At 34.0% G+C, this 19,432-nt stretch overlaps 1 protein-coding gene and 1 long non-coding RNA gene across 5 annotated transcripts; both read right to left on the bottom strand.

The window, feature by feature from the left end:
* Window positions 1-126: 126 nt before the first annotated feature.
* LOC131638059 (uncharacterized) lies at window positions 127-6,537 on the bottom strand. Of its 4 annotated transcripts, XR_009294586.1 has the most exons (6): window positions 6,383-6,537; window positions 5,951-6,033; window positions 1,813-2,132; window positions 1,554-1,655; window positions 1,326-1,409; window positions 127-656 (listed from the first exon to the last, which is right to left on the bottom strand). It is a non-coding gene; the product is annotated as an uncharacterized LOC131638059 (long non-coding RNA). The 4 variants fall into 4 exon arrangements; XR_009294587.1 differs by having other exon boundaries at window positions 127-1,409; window positions 5,956-6,033; XR_009294581.1 differs by having other exon boundaries at window positions 127-1,409.
* Window positions 6,538-16,453: 9,916 nt separating this feature from the next.
* On the bottom strand, window positions 16,454-16,957 carry LOC131638490 (uncharacterized mitochondrial protein AtMg01250-like). The gene has a single exon (XM_058909080.1). It carries the CDS (start codon window positions 16,955-16,957, stop codon window positions 16,454-16,456), a length of 504 nt encoding a protein of 167 aa, XP_058765063.1.
* Window positions 16,958-19,432: the final 2,475 nt, after the last annotated feature.

Below are 19,432 nucleotides of genomic sequence, written 5' to 3' on the forward strand. Positions count from 1 at the left end.
TGCAAATTATTAATAATGTATAAAAAATAACAATTCGTCTCATACTTCCATGACATCAATACCAATTCTTCTTTAACTATTTGACTTTTATCCTGCATCAAACATGAGATTTAATTTGGAAAAGTCTTTCAAAACAACAAATAGATAGAGAAGAACCCAATCTCGTCCTCATAAACCTAAACAATATAGAGAACATTATCATGTAAGAAAAACAAACTATTTGCATCAAAATAAAAAATGAACAACAAAATGGAACCAAGAGAAAGATATTTTGTAGCGCATGTATAGGTGGAAAAAGCGAATATCATGTCCTATTGAAGCAACTTTTTCAACACGAAGTTGCCCGTGATGACAAAGTCTGAAAGAATCAACAAGTTACTTATTAATAAGCACATAGACCCTATTATCTCATCAGGTCCTATTGAAGCAACTTTTTCAACACTTGAAGTTGCCCATGATGACAAAGTCTAAAAGAATCAGCAAGTTACTTATTAATAAGCACATAGACCCTATTATCTCATAAACCAAGTGGCACGCATCGCTAACAACGAATAAATTCATAGCTCACAAGCATATGATATCTTGAAATTAGTCACATGTTGAATGAAAAACATACCATGATTATTCCAGCGCAGTACATGAACATATTTTGTATTCTAAGAAACAAAGAGGTAATAAACATCAAAGAAACAAAATAATCATAGTATGGTAAAATAACTAGTCTAAAAAATGTAGCAAGTTATCAATTTTCACTAAATAAAAAGGTTTGTTTATTGCTATCAACTAAATCATCATAATCAACCACTAATTTTGAGTCTTGAAAATTCTTGAGTTAGGACATCATAGAGAAGAATATACAAACAATTTAGATGCAACAATATTGAACAAGAAAAGTAAATAAATAAAAAACTTCATTCTTCACGGAAAAATAAACAAAATTATGACCAAAGACTGAAAGTTGTATTGAAGAATAGATTGGTGATTTTATGTTTGCACTGCCTCAATTGTTATCATAATTATGACCAAAGGACGAAAGTTGTATTGAAGAATATCTCCATATAGAAAGATAACGCCATAATGATAGTCAAAATTGGATTTCTTTATTCAAAAAAGTTGGCTTTCATTATACACATTTTAAACACTTTCATGGACCAACACAATTGACAATCTTGGAATTGGATGCAAGCTAGCACTGAGTAGTTTAGAGATTATTCAAATGCAATGACACAGTATATCACATGTGAAACATTAACTTACCTGCACAATTCTTCTAGTGACAAGAAAAAGACCTCATAACTCATACACATATATAGAAAATGATGTACCTCATTTGCAGGCTGATGATTCTGGTGCCATTTTCATTGTCACAGACCAAACAAATCTTGCTAGATTTTTGTGAAAAAACACATCTAAAAGGTCATAGGACAAATGAATTATAAACCAAGAATGAAGAGGTTAATACACGCTCAATAGATCCAAAGCGTAAACAAACGAAGCTCGCATAAGTTCAAATCTCAATACGATAACAATAATAAAAGAGAGTGAATTAATACCATGAAAAAAGAGTTTGGTGATTGAACAAGTTGCTTGAGTTAGTGCTTTATCTTCTCAAGTTTAGTAGAAGGGTTTGAAAAATCAACATCGTTTTGAAGAACCTGCACAAACCACAAATAGGTTTAACAAAAATGCAACTAGAAATCAAATCTTAGAATCCCAATCCTATTTCAAAACCTAAACCCAAACTCAAACCCAAATCCACTCTACCGATTGCTTCAATTTTAGATAATAACATAATCGAAAAAGCTCGTAAACCTGGAGACGGATTTGATCCATTTGATTCTTTGGTCACTTCATCTCAGAGATCTCAAATCGGATATTCAATCAATGTATATGAATGTCCAATTTGTAAACGACTGTTTAGATCCGAAAATGAGGTTTCTGAACATGTTGAAAGTTGTTTGAGTAATTCAGTTAGAACTTAAGGAGGAGAATGGAGATACATGGGCGTTGATGGAGGTTCCTACTGAGGAGAAGAGAGAAGATAGAGGAAGAGAGAAAGAGTGGTGACGGCTAGGATCTTGCGTCAGATACTCTATCTAGCTTAACGGTTGATATTTTTTACATCTTTCAACCTAAAATGATCAAAATAGATATAAAACAAGATTAATGTGTATTTATCAAGACAACTTTTTAATAAAACATAAATCATAGGTTTTCAAGATTACTTTGTTTCAAAGTAAGGTAATAAGTGTGTGAAAATAATAATGACAATTAGATAAATTATGCACTTATTAATGTCTCATAGTTACATAGGTAATTTTATATATATCCCATGAAGTCTACAACTGGTTGCTTGAATCGAATCACACATATGTGAGAATCGAATCACACATATGTGAGAATCAAATCATATTATTTTGATAGAAAGTTAAAAAAGTTTTTATTTACATGAATGTAAAAAATGGTTAATGGCATACTTACACAAGGAAGAAAGCTTACCAATAAAGAACAATTAGAAAATGAATAAATAAAACATTTTTTTTACTCAATGATCAATTATAAAAGGAATAAGTGAAACATTTTTACTTAACCATAAACATTGTTTCAACTAGAAAAAAAAACATAGTGGAATCATAATAGTTGTTAGTTCGGTAGAATCGTAATTTTTTTCAACTTTATAATATTATTAGTTTTTTTTTTGTGAATTTTTAACATAAACAAGTGTTTCGTTCCAATTTAATTGCAATTATTTTAAGATAAATTTTATTAACCTAAAAAATAGCTTTCCTCAATATAAATACACCGGCCCTACCATTATGTTGCCCATTTGCGTTAGGGTTTTTCTAACCAATTTCAATTGGGGGTTGCTCGAATCTAAATGTGTTGTCCAGTGTCTTGCTCTTGCTCCACAGCGTAATATATCAAATTCATTTTGTCAAATTACATAAAGAGAATAACAGTTACTGAATCTTCTCTGGTATGGATTTTCCACTTTATTAGTAGATATATCGACTTTTATTAGATTAGTTGCTACGTAATTTTTAAAACTTTTTTCAATACATGCAACCATTTTATAGATTTATTAATCATTCACGCTTTTTCAGTGTCACTACTCAAACTTCTAAGGAATCCAAAAGATCTGCAAATGAAAAACGGAAAGCAAAAATCCGGTTCCAAAATTGTTGGTAAGTTTTCTCCTTTTCAAAAGTTCATGTAATGATTAGAATTTTATTATATGACATAATTATAGATCTCTTCAATCAAAATGTGAGTTGTCTATGTGACAACCTCATTTATCTATTTGGAAGCTTCATTATTTGTTTTGCTTGATTAATGTACATAATTTAAGATTCGCTATATTATCGACTGTGTTGATATTAACCTATTTGATTTTGAAATTTTGAGACTTATACTTCATTAAAGTGAATTGTTTATGTGTTGCTTAATTGCTTGGATTTTCTTTTGGTTAATTTGTTTCCCCATCGATTGATTTTCTTTCATCAATTCAAGATTCATTATATTATTATGTGATTTTGAAACTTTGAGACTTATATACTTCATTAAAATGGATTGTTTGTGTATGTAATTGATACTCTCTTTCTTTTTGTTAATTTATTTCCCCATTGATCAATTTGTTTCATCAATTCATAGTGTTTTTACTCTTCAAATAAATTATTAAGTTGCTTGAAGAAAGAACAAATGTTTATCAATGTTTGTTGATTGCCACAACCAGGTTTTGTGAAGAATCTTATAGATGTAAGTTTCTTTTGTTGATTTATAGATTTAAGTTTTTGAAGAATATAAACCATTTTTCTGAAATTATCTTGTACCCTTGACTATGACAAATTAATTTTATTGGTCAAAATGGGTATCCCAAGAGAAAATAAAATGTTAGAAGGTCTAACATATATACATATATGCATAGTCATCTATGTTTAAAAAAAACCATGTGTAAAATTTATAGACATGCCGTACTACAAATAGCTGCATATTCCTCTAATATCATTTTGTGACATAAAACTTTTCATAAATATTTGCATAGAAATTCAACAAAAATCTAGAAGTAAATGTTGAAGTTTTAACAAACTTCAGCAAAGGCAAGCTGATGCTTCTTAGTAACTACATCGAAGAATTTTGTTTCATTTTAACTCTAATTTCAAAGGATTCAGATTTGTTGTTGTAACAGCTTCACACACTAAATATTTTAGGATATTAATTTGAGATCAAATGGTTCAGGTTATACATTCGCGAAATCAATTTTAAATAATATCTACCACTGGTTTAAATCAGGCCGTCGATATTGATAACCCTATCACACTGTTACTACAGAGGATCTGATTCCAATTTCAGAATGGTAATGAAGAAATGACTGTTTCTGCAAATGTTCTTATATAATCATGATTTCTTAAACTATCTTTATAATAATCCTGTCACAATCCTTTGAAAAAAAAATAATTTGTCACAGCTATTTCGACAGATTAAATTGACATTGTTTAACCAAAATTTTCAGTGCCCACAGCCAAGAGGACTGCCTACAATCTGAGGGCTCGAGGTCAAAGACCAAGCTATGTAGAATTAAGTGATACTGAAATTGACTTGCAAATGAGTTTTGACGATGGAAGAGGAAATGATAATAAGCTGGTAGACTCAGAAAATTCAACTGCTGAGAGCTCAAAAGCAAATTCAACTGCTGAGAGCTCAAAAGCAAATTCAACTGCTGAGAGCTCAACTGCAGGAGCTCTAAAAACAATCAAGACTGAAATAGTGGAATATGATGCATATTTGGATGCAGGACCGGGAAAAGGTAACATGCCAAGTGGAAATTCAACATCATGCCCACCTCCAGCGATAAACAACAATACAGGTGAGGATAATGTTGCAGAGGGGAGCGGTGTTCAACGCAACGTTCAGATTGACCAGGAGCCACCAAGGGAGAGCCTGATTCCAGACTTGAATTTGATGCCGGAAGAAGATGAGTATTAGAAATGCAAGGGATCATTAGTACAACTGGTGAATGTGTGGCGGAACTGTTTCTATATGCTTTTCTCTTTTTAATTTGAAGTATTTAACTTCTTAGCTTCTTGTTTCAGTTTCAAATAAAAACTTCTTAGGTGGGTTTAAAGTTTAGGGTGAATGTGTGGTTGAACTGTTTCTATATGTTTTTCTATTTTGTAGACATTTGAAGTGTTAAACTTCTCAGTTTGTTGTTTCAATTTCAAATAAAAACATCTTCCGATGTTAAATTAAACTTCATTTGAGACTCTGTTTATCATGTTGAATCAGTTTTGAACTGCTATTACATTAATCTTTGTGTTTGTTTAAGATTTTTTTTCTTAATTTGTTCATGGAAAAACACTCAAAACATTCACATGTATCCCTTCTTAGGAGTTCCTTTTTCACCTACCCAAAGGAGGACGAAAATGGGGATAAACCCTTCCTTCCAAGTATTGACACCACGCAGTTCAAAACCAAACAATAATGCCACTGTGAAGAGCATCATATGGTGGCTTGTAGGAGATATATTCAAGTTACCTACAATTTCATCAAGGGAATGTTTTATTCTTATTTAACACTCTGGTTTAGACTATTTAGGAGTTTTGGAATGCCTATATTTTCCCTACTTAGCTCCTAGTATTTTGTTACGAAGTGGAAATGGTTGTTGGATAACTTTAAGGTTGAGTCTTGTATGAATTACGAATGGTGTGTGTGTGGCTCTATTAGAGTGTTGGGATAGAAAATAATTGTATTTGGTTCTGCTGTATCGGTGCTTCGTATATGAGTTGGATAACCCACAATACTTCTTTTATTATTCTAAAGTAAATTTTGCTGTTACCAAAATCCCACATTTTTGTTTGATTAAAGCTACCCAATTCATCCATCTTTTCTTTCATTAGAATACAGGTAAAGCTAACTACTATAACATAAAGAACTTGGCAGTTGTATTTCTAACCTTACTTTAGAGCACTCCTTCAATTGTGAAGAATCCAATACATCGATACGCCTCATCTGCAGCGATCATCCGCACCAATCATCCTTCAATTATTGAAAATAAATCAAATCAAATCAAATCAAATCAGACTAGTTTAAATTACCAGAAAGGAGAATTTCACAACAGAAAAAACAGGCACTGGAATTTCATTCCGGTCAACTATAGAGCTAACCCTAAATGCGTTTCATAATTTCTGGAAATCAAAATCTCAGTACCCTTGTTAAAATTGAAATCCACTAGTTTACATTGACGTTTCCTTTCAATCAATTTAGAATATTAGTATTACCTAAAACAAAAAACGAGCGAGGTAGGAATTGGGAAAGAACAAAGATATACGTAAAAGGAATTTCAGGATTGAAGATGAAATTATATATAGAGTTTGGTGGTGATTACCGTCGGCTCTGGTGGCCGGTTCATCTACGGCAGCGAAAATTTGCCGTCATAGGAAGATTCCTCTCGAATGGTTTTTGGGTAACAAGTGGAATGCAGAGAGAGAAACTTGTAGCGGTGAATTCATACTATATTTATATGGCAGAAATAAATAAATCAACTTTGGATTAAACATATATAGAATTTTGATTTTAGTTTCTGTAAAATTACTTTCTTTTTTTTTTACTTAAAATAAAATATTTTTACATAGATTAAAAAGAAAAAGTAACACTATTATAGGGTGTCAATCCATATCTAAATCATCAAAATTAGATTTTGAAATAACTAAAAAAGTGAATTAATTTGGTCAATTAAATTTATGAAAACATATATTAAAAAATGTAGCTTTTTTATTGGGTTAGTGGTCAATATTAGAGATGGTTAATGGATTCGGCCCATAGGTTCATTCAACTTTATTATATTTGACAATTTCTTTTTCCACTCCAAGGGGTGAGAACCTCTGCTGGAAATCTCATAATATCCCTGACTTCGGAGATGCATCTCTAAAGTCACTTTTTTTTTTCTTTCAGAATTCGGAGATGCATCTCCGAAAACACCCATTTTTTGGTGTTTTCAGAAATACATTTCCGAAAACACTCATTTCTGAAGATGAATACTGTTGCGCCATGGATATGATTAAATTGTCAATAGCATAGACGTTGATTCTATTGTCGTAGTGTTGTTTGTTCGGTTATGCTAATTTTGTTGTTTGGTTGTGTATTGTATTGAATCTTGAGAATTGATTGGGAACCTAGGTTTTTAATTTAGGGGTTTTCTTGTATTTGATTTTTGTTTTGATTGGAGAACTGAGATGAAGAGTTTGTTTTTGTATGAAGTGTGGTAAAAAGAGGGTAGAATATTTGAGTGAGTAAGAATTAGAATCATATTTGAAGAGTTTTTGTTTTGTATGAAGTGTTGTAAAAAGAGGGTAGAATATTTGAGTGAAGAAGAAGTAGAATCAAAAGAAGTTTAAGTTTTTGGTTCGTTTGTTTTTCAAATAATATTTCGGAAATACATTTCCGAAAACACATTTTTTCTGAAAAAATGTGATTTTGGAGATGCATTTCCGAAAACACCTTTTTTTTTCTAAAAAATAACGTGTTTTCGAAAGTGCACTTCCGAAATTAACTTTTTTTAGAAAAAAATATGCATTCGGAGATCCACTTCCAAAATATAGGGGCGTTTTAGGAATTTCGTGGGGGTTTCTAAGAAGGTTGGGGGGTGGATAAGGAAATTGTCTTATATTTAGTGAATTGGACTTGGGTTTTAAACTTATTCTTTCAAACTGGTCTTTCCTGTTTAGCTCATTGAAAGAATAAGGTGGAGCTAAGGGTGTTCATGGGTGTGGGTTGATCCGCAAACCCGCCTTCCCAAATCGAACCAACTCATTAATTACCCAGATCCGTTCACTTACAAGTATACTCAACCCAACCCGTAACAACTCGTACAGTTTTGATTCCGGTATTGGGTTTTAGTTTTTAAACTCGTGAACTCATTGACGTGACATTATTATTAATATTATTATTATCAATATCATTTAAAGGTACTGTAACGTTACTTTTTTTATAAGCGGTACTATAACGTTTGCACTTCACACTGCACTACCTAACTAGTTGAGTATCTATAATACTCCCTCCGTCTCAAAATAAAAGTCTTTTAAGATTGTTGTACATAAATTAAGAAAAGTAATGATTGAATAATTAAATATAATAATTTTACAAAATTATCCTTAATTACTATTGATTGTCATAAAAGTAAGTATGATGTAATAGCTTGAAAGTAGTGTAAACAAGGGTAAAGTTGGCAAAAATTAATTAATGTTGCATTGAAAACGTAAAAAGACTCTTATTTTGGGACAAATTTCGTTAGCTAGAAAGACTCTTATTTTGGAACAGAGGGAGTATATGAGTAAACTAAACTAAGAACATAACATTTAACCCTAATTTTTTATCAAGGCAAATCTCAAACGCTCACCACTCCTTTCTATCACGGTTTATTCTTCATTTTACTCTCTCACATTGCATCTCTCTTTGGAATCTACAGTCTGTACTTTAACACTCTCATAGTTAAAAATTGTTTATAGAAAATGGAAGTGGAACAAGCACAAATTGTCAATGAAGATGTTGCTCATCCACTTGAACAAGGGCAAGAAGCTCAACAAATACAAGGAGAAGGGTTGTCATCATTTCTACTAAATGCACTAACAGAGGTAAGCAAAAGAAAACCCTTTAGAAAACCTTTTAAAGTTTGGAAAGATTTTAAAAGGGTTAATGATAAGGCTATATGTATGTATTGTGGGAAACAATATGCAGCAAATAATAGTCATGGCACCACTAACATGCATAAACATTTGAAAGTGTGCCCAAAAAATCCAAAAAGGGTAGTTGATAAGAAACAAAAAACTATAGCTATTGGAAAAGAAAATGAGGATGATCCTAACAGTGTTAGCTTGAAAGTTGTTGATTTTAATCAAGAGAGGACTAGAGTAGCACTTGCAAAGATGATAATCATTGATGAGCTCCCTTTTAAATATGTTGAAAATGAAGGGTTTAATATGTTCATGAAATAGGCTCAACCAAAATTCAAAGTTCCATCCCGTGTGTTTATTGATAGAGATTGTTTAACATTGTACTTTGATGAGAAAGAGAAATTGAAATCTATGTTGTCTGCTAATAATCAAATGGTGTCTTTTACCACTAATACTTGGACATCAATTCAGAATATGAATTACATGTGTGTAACAGCTCATCATATTGATGACGAGTGGAATTTAAAGAAGAGGATATTAAGCTTTGGTTTAATTGCTGACCATAAAGGTGAAACTATAGGGATAACATTAGAAAATGCAAGTGCTAACAATTTGGCAATTGATTATTTAAATCGAGGCATGAGTTTTTGGAATGGGCGTACTTTGTTTAATGAGGAGTACTTGCATATGAGATGTAGTACTCACATATTGAACTTGATTGTCAAAGAAGGGATAAAGGATATTGTTGAATCTGTTAAAATAATTAGGGCTGCATGTAAGTTTGTCAAGGCTTCTCCTAGTAGGTTGGCTACTTACAAGAAGTGTGCACAAGCTGTTGGTGTATGTTCTAAAACATTGGTAACACTAAATGTAGAAACTAGGTGGAATTATATTTACTTAATGTTGAATATTGTTGAAAAGTATGAACATGCATTTTTTACTAATCTTCATATTGAGTCGAAAGGATGTCATAATCGAGCTGATTAGGAACGAGCCCATATTTTTGTAAAGTTTTTGAAAACTTTTTATGATGCCACACTTTCATTTTCTGGTTCATTGCATGATACTGCAGACTCTTTTTTCAAGCAGATGACGGATATTCAAAAAATGTTAAATAACTGGAGGCACAATGTTAGTGATCCAATTTTGAAAACCATGATTGCAAATATGCAAGTGAAGTACAACAAGTATTGGGAAAGCAGTGTCATAAATTATCTTCTTTTTGTTGCTATTTATCTTGATCCTTGTAATAAGCTTGACTATATTGAATCGTGATAAAAACAAACAAATACACATAAAAAAATAAAAAATTCTTGTAGGTCTATCCTTGCGAATGAGCATGATTAGTGATAGAACGGTTACCTCTTGTGGTGATTAACACTTGAAGCACAACTGAAAATGATCATGCGCGCCCAACGAACAAAGACACCTCTACTTAGTCCACACGAACATAGTATCTTTAATCTCAACAATCTCAGTGGTAGCCTTTAAAAATAAAGACTTTGAGAGAGAGAGAGAGAGAGAGAGAGAGAGAGAGAGAGAGAGAGAGAGAGAGAGAGAGAGAGAGAGAGAGAGACAGAGACAGAGAATGTGTGTGTGTGTGTGAGAGAGAGAGAGAGAGAGAGAGAGAGAGAGAGAGAGAGAGAGAGAGAAAGAAAAGTGTGACTAGGGTTTAACAAAATGAATTAGGTCAAGCAACATCACACAAGTTTTATTTATAGAATTGCATGTGTGGGTTGCAAGCTGAACAAGCCCACTAAGTACATTATAACTTACAATATAATGTATTTCGCTTAAAAGCATTGTATCTTGCAATGTTAGGTATTCTACTTAAGTACACCATACCTTAAGATTTTTCTTATTTCACTTAAGTACATTGCATATTACAGTGTTTAATATTACACTTAAGTATATTATACTTTACGGTGTTCCATATTAAACTTAAGTACATTGTACTTTACAATGTATCAGGTTTCTCTAATTAATGTTAGTTCATTGCAAGCTCGCACAATTGAATAATCTTCACTTATTTATTTTCTTTAATCAATATTATCTTAAGTGTGTGTCCCTATAGGTTCTTGTGACGTTGACAATTATATCTAATCACACATTTAGTATATTAAATATTGAGTGATATCTATAAACATATCACTACTACCCAAGTCACAAAAATATCATGTGATATGATAAAACCTTTTTATGATAGTGTTTATGTGTATAATTGCTTTTTTCTCTTATGTCTATATTGATCACAAGGCAATAAAGTATTTGACTACACAACTAAGGTTCATCGTGGTTTCACCTTAAGAATAAACTCAGCCTCTTTGTATAATTTACACTTGTATCATGATTTGATCTTTTTTAGCTCACAAAGCCACCATTTAAGCAAAATACATAACCAAATTGCAATCTAAAGTCATCTTTTATCTGTTTGGAAGCTAGCATCGATGTATCCTTTTACATCGAGCTATTCCTGATCTCCATAGTTGAAGTGGATTGTATTTTGTTATAGACCCAAGCCTTTATTGGAATCATGCATATTGAAGCATCTTAGCATTTTGTCCATCTATATACTCTGACTTGGGACAAGCGGTATTTATGATATATATATACATATATATATATATATATATATATATATATATATATATATATATATATATATATATATGTTGCTTCACCTAGATCATTCATAGAAAAGCATTTCTCTAGCCAAATTTATACTTGCTTCAAGGTAGGAATTTCATTTCCAAAGAGTAAAATGTCATCTACATATAATATCATAAATATGACTATGCTCCCACTAACCCATTGGGTGAGAATATGAACTAATAACGGTCTAGAGGGGGTGAATATATCTCCCAAAATAAAATAAAGTTTAAAAATGTTTAATTAGAGTTTCAAAACAAAATGTCTGCGTGGAGGAAGAAAATTTTGCGTAAAAGAGTTTATGCTTATCAATTGGAAGCTATGTTAGTTTACTCATATCCAAGATGAACTATTGAATTTCACCGAAATTTACAAACCAAATGTATATCACCATTATTCAATTTCACGATAAGTGTTATTGAATAACTTTCAATAGACTTAAGATTCTACTATTAAAGTCTTCAGACTTAATCCACACTAAGACAAAGTAGAAATCCAGATTCTAATAATACCTACAATAAATTGCTACTTACAATAAGATTAATCCTATCAACATGCGATTCTTGAAAATAGTAAAAGCAAGATAATCATGCGTTTAATTGCGAATTGAAATAAGAGAGAGATAGAGAGAGAGAGAGAGAGAGAGAGAGAGAGAGAGAGAGAGAGAGATGTACCTCGGGATTTATAGTGGTTCAACATATTCATACTCGATTTGTGCTTAATCCAATCTCTAATGGTTGCTCATTGAAAATTCATTTGTCTTCCATTATTATTCGAAACAATATACCAAGAGTTCTTATGATTTGCAACAATACTACACGATTTCATACAATACAAGTTACTTATAATGTTTGTTAAGACTGGGCAAGTGGTTCTATAGTGACCCCGTTTTTGCATTCGAAGCATACGACATCTTCTTCTTTTCTCGTGTGTTCTTTCTTGTGCAGATGAGACTTCTTGAATTTAATAATATTTTTGACAAAATGCTTGAACGTATTCTTCCTCTTATATTGATTTTAGCATTTGATGAATAACCCATATCTTCTTCTTCAGAAGAGTCTTTGTCATAACAATCATCTTCGTCTTGATTTTTCTTTATCCTTGATGATGAAGCTTTCAAGGATATATCTGGCTTCTTCTCTTTTATCTTCTCTTTCCTTTATTAATTAAGTACATGTTTTGTTAGAATAAATACTTCGATTTAGTCTTGTTGTTAATTAAAGCTCAAAATTGTGGTGTTAGAATTCATATTGTATTTTCTTTGTACAAAATACACATCTTATGTAAAGTTTATATAAATCCAATATACTCTAGTTGATTGTTCATGTTTGTTAAATATTTGATTCAATATCTGGTATATTGTGTAATAATTAAGGTGTTATATGTATATACTGATCGATAGGCATAATCACTTTATATGCACTCTGCTTCTTCCGCACAAACTACTTTATTTTTGAAACTCTGATAAACATTTTAAAATAGTTTTTAGCTAGTCAATTTTATTTGGGAGGTCTATTCTCTCCTCCTCCTTTATAGATTGTTGAACTCTCGTATTCTCACCCAACATCATCATCTACAAGTATTTCCTCCTCATCATATTATTCAGTATGCTCATTGATATGAAATATCATTAGGGGCTTTCTCAAATATGTCCTTGTCCTTCTTTGTTGGATATTTTGTTGTCTTGACATGGCTCTTAGCCTTGTTTTTCTTTTGAGTTGTGGAAATCATAAGGGGCATGGCACAAGTCGCCTCTGGCACATGATTCTTCTTAGCCAAAGTAAATGTCTTCTTCTTACTCCCTCCTTTTGAACCTTCTTCATTTATAGGTTTCCTTTTTATTTATTCTTTCTTGAAAGATGCTCCTCCTAGTTTGGCTATTTAACTTCAACATTCAAGTTTCCCAAAATATGATCATGGAATGACACATAACTATTCATCACCCCTCCTTTATGTAGGATGTACAACCTTTGGTACCGTGTATGTTGCTCATTTTCAAATATATTAAAGTTTCTTTGGTATTTTTACATTTGTTGCATAAGATCCAATAATATTTATCCTTTGTTGGTGGAGGTGGAGGCTTTTGACGAGTTATGATATGCCTCTGGGTGCACCTTTTTGTTATCTTTGAGCTTCAGCAAGTTGAGGATGGTAGCTTTATCAAAGCATATATGAGGATTAGAGATTTCATCAAGGGCCTTTTCAAGCACTTCGTGTCTCTTGTAGAGGATTATTATAAAATAGGGGAAATATAGCATTTCATTTTTTTTATATTTCCATCTTTCTTAGAAATGTTTATTGGATGGTAGTTGGTAAAAAAAGGAAACCGAATCAAACGAACCTTATTAACAGTTTTGTTGTTAGCAATTGGCAATAAAGAGTGCTAAAGGAGCTAGTACCACACCTTAGGTAGTGACCTCAAGTTCAACCTCAAAACTATTTTCTCAACTGACTTGTCGATCTCTAACCATTTGATTCCAGTGAGACAAACATAGTCGTTGATTGCCTCCAAGTAATCTTTATCAACATTCTCAAACATGGTTTAATGAGTAGGCTTCCACATCTTTTGTAACAGAAAAGTTACTATAGAAGAAAACGGCTACGCTAAATATAAGGCTATTCTATCTGCATCAAATTCCTTGCTTTATTCATTGTGTGTAGTAGTACTTAAATAGTACAATCATGGAATAGAATCCAAGGACACTTCTAACAAACTTAGTGACTCACCTACTAACAAATTGGTGAGTCATAGCTTAGGAATATTCTAGAGATGCTATTTTTCCTACTGCTTACTTCATAACAAAGTCTTGGAAACGTTTGGGCTTGTTAGTGTTTCTTTTGGGCCTTGTTGGAATTATTATCTCCTCTTCATAATAATCATCTTGGGCTTCCTCTTCAATTGGCCCCATAACATCCCCTTGATCTTCAAAACTCACCTTGTCCTCAAGGTGTAATTCCGGATAGCTGCTTAGGATGTTATGGTAGTTTTCCCAAGTTGTATCTTCTGGAATTAAACCATCCCATTGAATCAGAACCTGTTTTTCATTATCAGTTTCCTGGATGCGCCAATCCAACACCGCCAAGGGTTTAATCACAGGTTGGTTGTCTACTGATTCTGGTGGCAATTCAAGTCCCGGATCGGTGCTGCCAACACATGGTTTCAGCAAGGATACATGAAAGACAGGATGTATCTTGCTAGTGGAAGGCAATGCTAGCTGAAAAGCAACCTCTCCTATTGCTTTTATGATTCGAAAAGGACCATAGAAACGTTTGGAAAGTTTCTGAATTCTTCTCCCTGCAGCAGAAACTTGTCGATAGGGCCTCAATTTCACGAAAACCATATCTCCTTCCACAAGTTTATGAGGAGTACGATTACGGTCAGCATTTCTCTTCATGGTTTCTTGTGCTTTGAGCAATTTCTTCTTTAATTCTTGTAACAGAGAAGTTCGATCCTTCAAATTGGTATCCACTGCTTGTATATGAGTGGTGCCTTCAACATAGTCAACTAAGGAGGGAGGTTGCCTTCCATACACAATTTGGAAGGGTGTGAAACCTGTTGAAGTGTGCACTGCTGTGTTGTAGTGCCATTCTGCCCAATGGAGGTAAGAGCCCCACTCTTTTGGCTTGTCGTGAACAAAACTTCTCAAATATTGCTGTAGCATTTTGTTGACGATTTCGGTCTGGCCGTCACTTTGGGGATGATATGCAGTTGACATACGGAGCTTAGTTCCACTTAGACGAAAAAGTTCCTGCCAAAAGTGACTAAGGAAGATCGGGTCCCTATCCGATACCATGCTTCGTGGCATTCCGTGTAGCTTACATACCATCATAGAAAACAATTCCGCTACCTTTGATGCTGTGAATTGTGTTGGCAACATTCCAAAATGGGCGGCTTTAGAAAGTCGATCCACCACAACAAGAATCACTGTTTTGTTTTGGAATGAAGGGAGGCCTACAATAAAGTCTAAGGAAATGTCTTCCCAGACTTGATTAGGAACGGGTAGTGGCTGTAGCAATCCATAAGGCGCATGATTTGTTGGTTTGGTTTGTTGACAAACCACACAACTCTTCACAAACTCGATAACATCCTTGCGCATACCGAACCAGAAAACGTTCTCTTGCAGCCTGCCAAGGGTTCGATGAATGCCACTATGTCCCCCAAGTAGTGATGCATGGAATTCTTCCAATAATGTCTGCCTTATGGGTGCGTCCCTAGGAATAAAAATCTTGCCCTTGAAAAATAACAAGCCATTGATAATTTTAAAACCTTCATACTTTGCAGAATTCAACTGGATATCCTGCACAAATTTCTTGAATCCTTCATTGTTCTCGAGCTGTCCTTTGAGTTTGTGAATAAACTCCACATGAGGGATCGAAATTGCTAAACAATGAACACGGGATAACGCATCCGCCACCTTATTTTGAGCACCTGGTTTGTAAACGATTTCATACGAATATCCCAATAATTTGGCCAAATAGAATTGTTGTTCGGGTGTCTGGATCACTTGAGTCATCAATTCTCTTAAACTCCTTTGGTCTGTATGTATAGTAAACGTTCCACCCAGCAAATAAGTTCTCCATTTTTTTACAGCTGAAGTGATAGCACAAAGTTCCCTCACATATGTGGAAGCGGCTAACAATCTTGGGCAAAATTGCTTGCTATAATAACAGAGGGGGTGATTATTCTGGATGAGCACTGCTCCCATGCCTGAGCCCGACGCATCAGTTTCGAGGATAAACCGCTCATGAAAGTTGGGTAGGGCAAGTACAGGAGCTTCAGACATAGCTTTCTTCAATGCTTCAAAAGCTTTATTTGCATCCAAACGTTTTTTTTAAAAAGTGAGCTAAGCAATTAAGAGCCCATGGAAAACCATGGATGCAAAGGGTGACTTACACCTTCTCTTTGTATAACCTACCCCCCGAACTCAAAATCTTTAAAAGGTCTTTTTTCTGTTCTTTTAGCCTTTCTATAAATTGGATAAAATAACAGTCGGTGGCGACTCTTGCTTACCGCAACATTTTCTTTAAAAGTCAGATCACCGTATTACACTGTTTATCAATGTGACTCTCCCACCTATAGATAGGAATTTAGCTTTCCAAGAAGACAATTTTGCTTTCATCGAATTGATAACCGGTTTCTAGAAAATAGAATTCCTATGGTTTCCTCCCACCCATATTCCCAAGAACTTGAAAGGCAGTCTATCAATTTTGCAACCCAGGAACGTTGCACTAGCTTCCACCTTGTATGCTGAACTGCATACTGCATACAATTTGCTTTTGTGCAGATTGATACGCAGACCGGATGCCATTTTGAATCCCTTTAATAATGCCTTCAAAGTCCACAAATTTGACCATGACCCGTCTCCAAACAATATTGTGTCGTCTGCAAATTGCAGCAGATTGTACTCCACTGTGCTTGTTAATTTGAAGCTTCTGTACAAACCTCCACTTACAGCTTGTTTCATCATTCCAACTAATCCATCTGCAACTATCGTGAAAAGAAATGGGGACAAAGGATCTCCCTGCCTTAGGCCTCTTGAAACCTGGAAATCTGCAGTAGTACTACCATTAACTAGGACTGCCATTGTACTAGTAAACACTGTCGCTTCCATCCATTTCAGCCATCTTTCTCCAAATCCCATTCTTTTTAGCATAAATCTCAAGTAATTCCAATCGACACAATCGTATGCTTGCGCAAAATCAACTTTAAAAACCATACATTCCCTCTTGTTCCTTTTTGCAAAGTCTAAAATTTCATTTGTCACTAGGACTCCATCAAGAATTTGTCTTCCAGGAATGAAGGCTGTTGTAATACGGTGAACTGACTTTTTATCGATCGAAATGTCGCGGTAGGCAAAAAGAAACAGAAAAAAACCTTTTAAAAGAAATCTAAGTTCGGGGGGTAATTTATGCAAAGGGAAGGTGTAAGGCACCCTTTGCATCCATGGTTTTCCATGGGCTCTTAATTGCTTTGCTTGCTCGTTTGTTTAGAAAATGTAGATGAAAGAGATAGGGACTTTAGCTCGTAAATGAGCGTAGCCCTTTTGAAAAATTATGAGAAAGAATATAATGAAAGTTTGAGCATTGCAAGGCAATTAGGGGCAATTACCTTAAACTCAGATGATAGGTCTCTTTTTAGCCTTTCAGAATGAGAGGGTCTATCCTTGCCATAAGAGGGCAGGAAGCCTTTCGTTTGGAGGTTGAAGGGTCATCGAAGCATCCTTTGCCATAAGACTGTCCCATGCCATAGAGGGGCAGGTAGTCTAAGGCAAGGATCAGAATAAGCCATTTTTCGTAGGCAGCCAGAAGATACCTCAGCCTTTTTCGTAGGCAACATCCGAGGGTCGAGGTCGTTTGTGTATCGAAGGCAGCATCATTAGGGTCGTGACCTTTTTATCGAGGCAACATGGCTGAGGTATCCTCGAATTCGAGGGACGTGGCTTATTCTGCAAAAACACAAAGGCAACAGGCAACAGGCAACAGGCAACAGGCAACAGAGAGGGTTACCCAAAAAGCGTGCGTGTGTGCACCAATCATGTGATTCAATTCAGTTATTTATCTTGTATTTAGTTATTCTAGGTCAATTACAATCTTGCACTCCCTAAATTACTAACCACGCAGTTATAAAGCAATAAAGGGGAGGGGAAAGTGAAACCAGCGGATCCCCAATGGGGTTTGTCACAAGTAATAATAATAAAAGGCAAAAAAAATAGGGTTTAGGGTTACCAACAACGTAGCTTTAGCAATTGACAAACCCTGAAAAGGAGAAAGAAGAGGCAGAAAGTAGAGAGTGAGTGCATTATCAAGTTCGAGGGCAAACTTCATTAACCACAAAGGAAAATAGAAATATAAATTAAAAATAGAATAAAGAGAAAGTACTTAGCTTTGCCTGACAGGGTTGAGGGCAAGGGTTTGCTAGAAGCGTTGACTCTGACCATTGAGAACCGAAAGAAGAAACAACGAGGCGTGAGCGTATAGGCAGTTCATAGATATTTAATCCTAATTTGTTAAGAAAACAAAATGAAATAGAAATGATTATTTAAACTAAATACGAAATAATACTTAGCTTTCGAATTTGATCTGATATGGTTAGAGTCGGAGGTTACCTCGGAGGTAAACCCTGAAACGAGGGCAAAGGCAAAAAGTATGAAGGCAAGACAAACCCCCTGATTTTAAAAGGAAACAAAATAGACTTTTAATTTTAATAAATAGGGTACTTAGCTTTGAGTCTTGATCGGGCGCGTTGTCGGAAGGCATCTGAAAAGACAACCCTGAAAAGGCACAGAAAAAAAAAAGAAATACTCTTCAGTGTATGACGGATTCTCGTAAACCCTGATTATGGCACAAGTTAACCCTGGTTAATAGAATAAATGCAAAACAAATTAATTGTTGGTTTTCAACCCAATTAATTAAATCGGTGAAAATCTAGGTTTCGATCAAATATCATAATCCTATTTATTTTTAATTCATGAATCAAAAATCAATTAAAATTAAACAAGTCATTTAATCAAATCAATTAACTTAAAACAATAAAAAATATTAAAACAAATAAATATTTTATTTATTATAAATCTTTTATAAACTTTGAAGAAAAAGAAAAAAGAAGTTTATTTAGTAAAGAGTTTTTTTTTTTGTGTATAAAATATCTACATATAACAAATAATAAAAAAAAAGTTTATATAATTTTAAATAAAAAAATTTGAGGAACTTAGCTCAAGATTGGGTGTGACGAGCCTGTGGGGGTGCATGATGCGTCTATATATCCCTGGTCGTTGGATTTGAAGTAGGAAAGATCTGATGGCTCTCGCGCGAGGACTCAGCGTAGTCATTCATGGGGCTGCATCGCTGAATCCTATGAAAAACCTTTGTAAAAATAAACTGCCACTGAGAGGGCTCGAACCCAGGACATCCTGGTTGCCAAGCAAACGCCTTGCCATCTCCACCAGCTTCGTTGGTTGTTAACATTGCGCTGCTATATTAATATAACAAAAATAAATTAAACGCATTTGAATCAAAATAACCCGCGCCCAGAATGCTCCTTCTTCGTTGCGTTTTCTCCTCTGAAGCACAGTACGTACGGCCACGGTTTTTGAGTGTTACCATAGCCTCTCCAACTC

The sequence above is a fragment of the Vicia villosa genome, linkage group LG1 (genome assembly GCF_029867415.1).
Source record: "Vicia villosa cultivar HV-30 ecotype Madison, WI linkage group LG1, Vvil1.0, whole genome shotgun sequence".
NCBI classification, from domain to species: domain Eukaryota; kingdom Viridiplantae; phylum Streptophyta; class Magnoliopsida; order Fabales; family Fabaceae; genus Vicia; species Vicia villosa.

What these genes read in the sequence shown, in the direction of transcription:
- LOC131638490 (XM_058909080.1), bottom strand. Translation starts at nt 16,957, where the DNA reads ATGGGATTTGGAGAAAGATGGCTGAAATGGATGGAAGCGACAGTGTTT.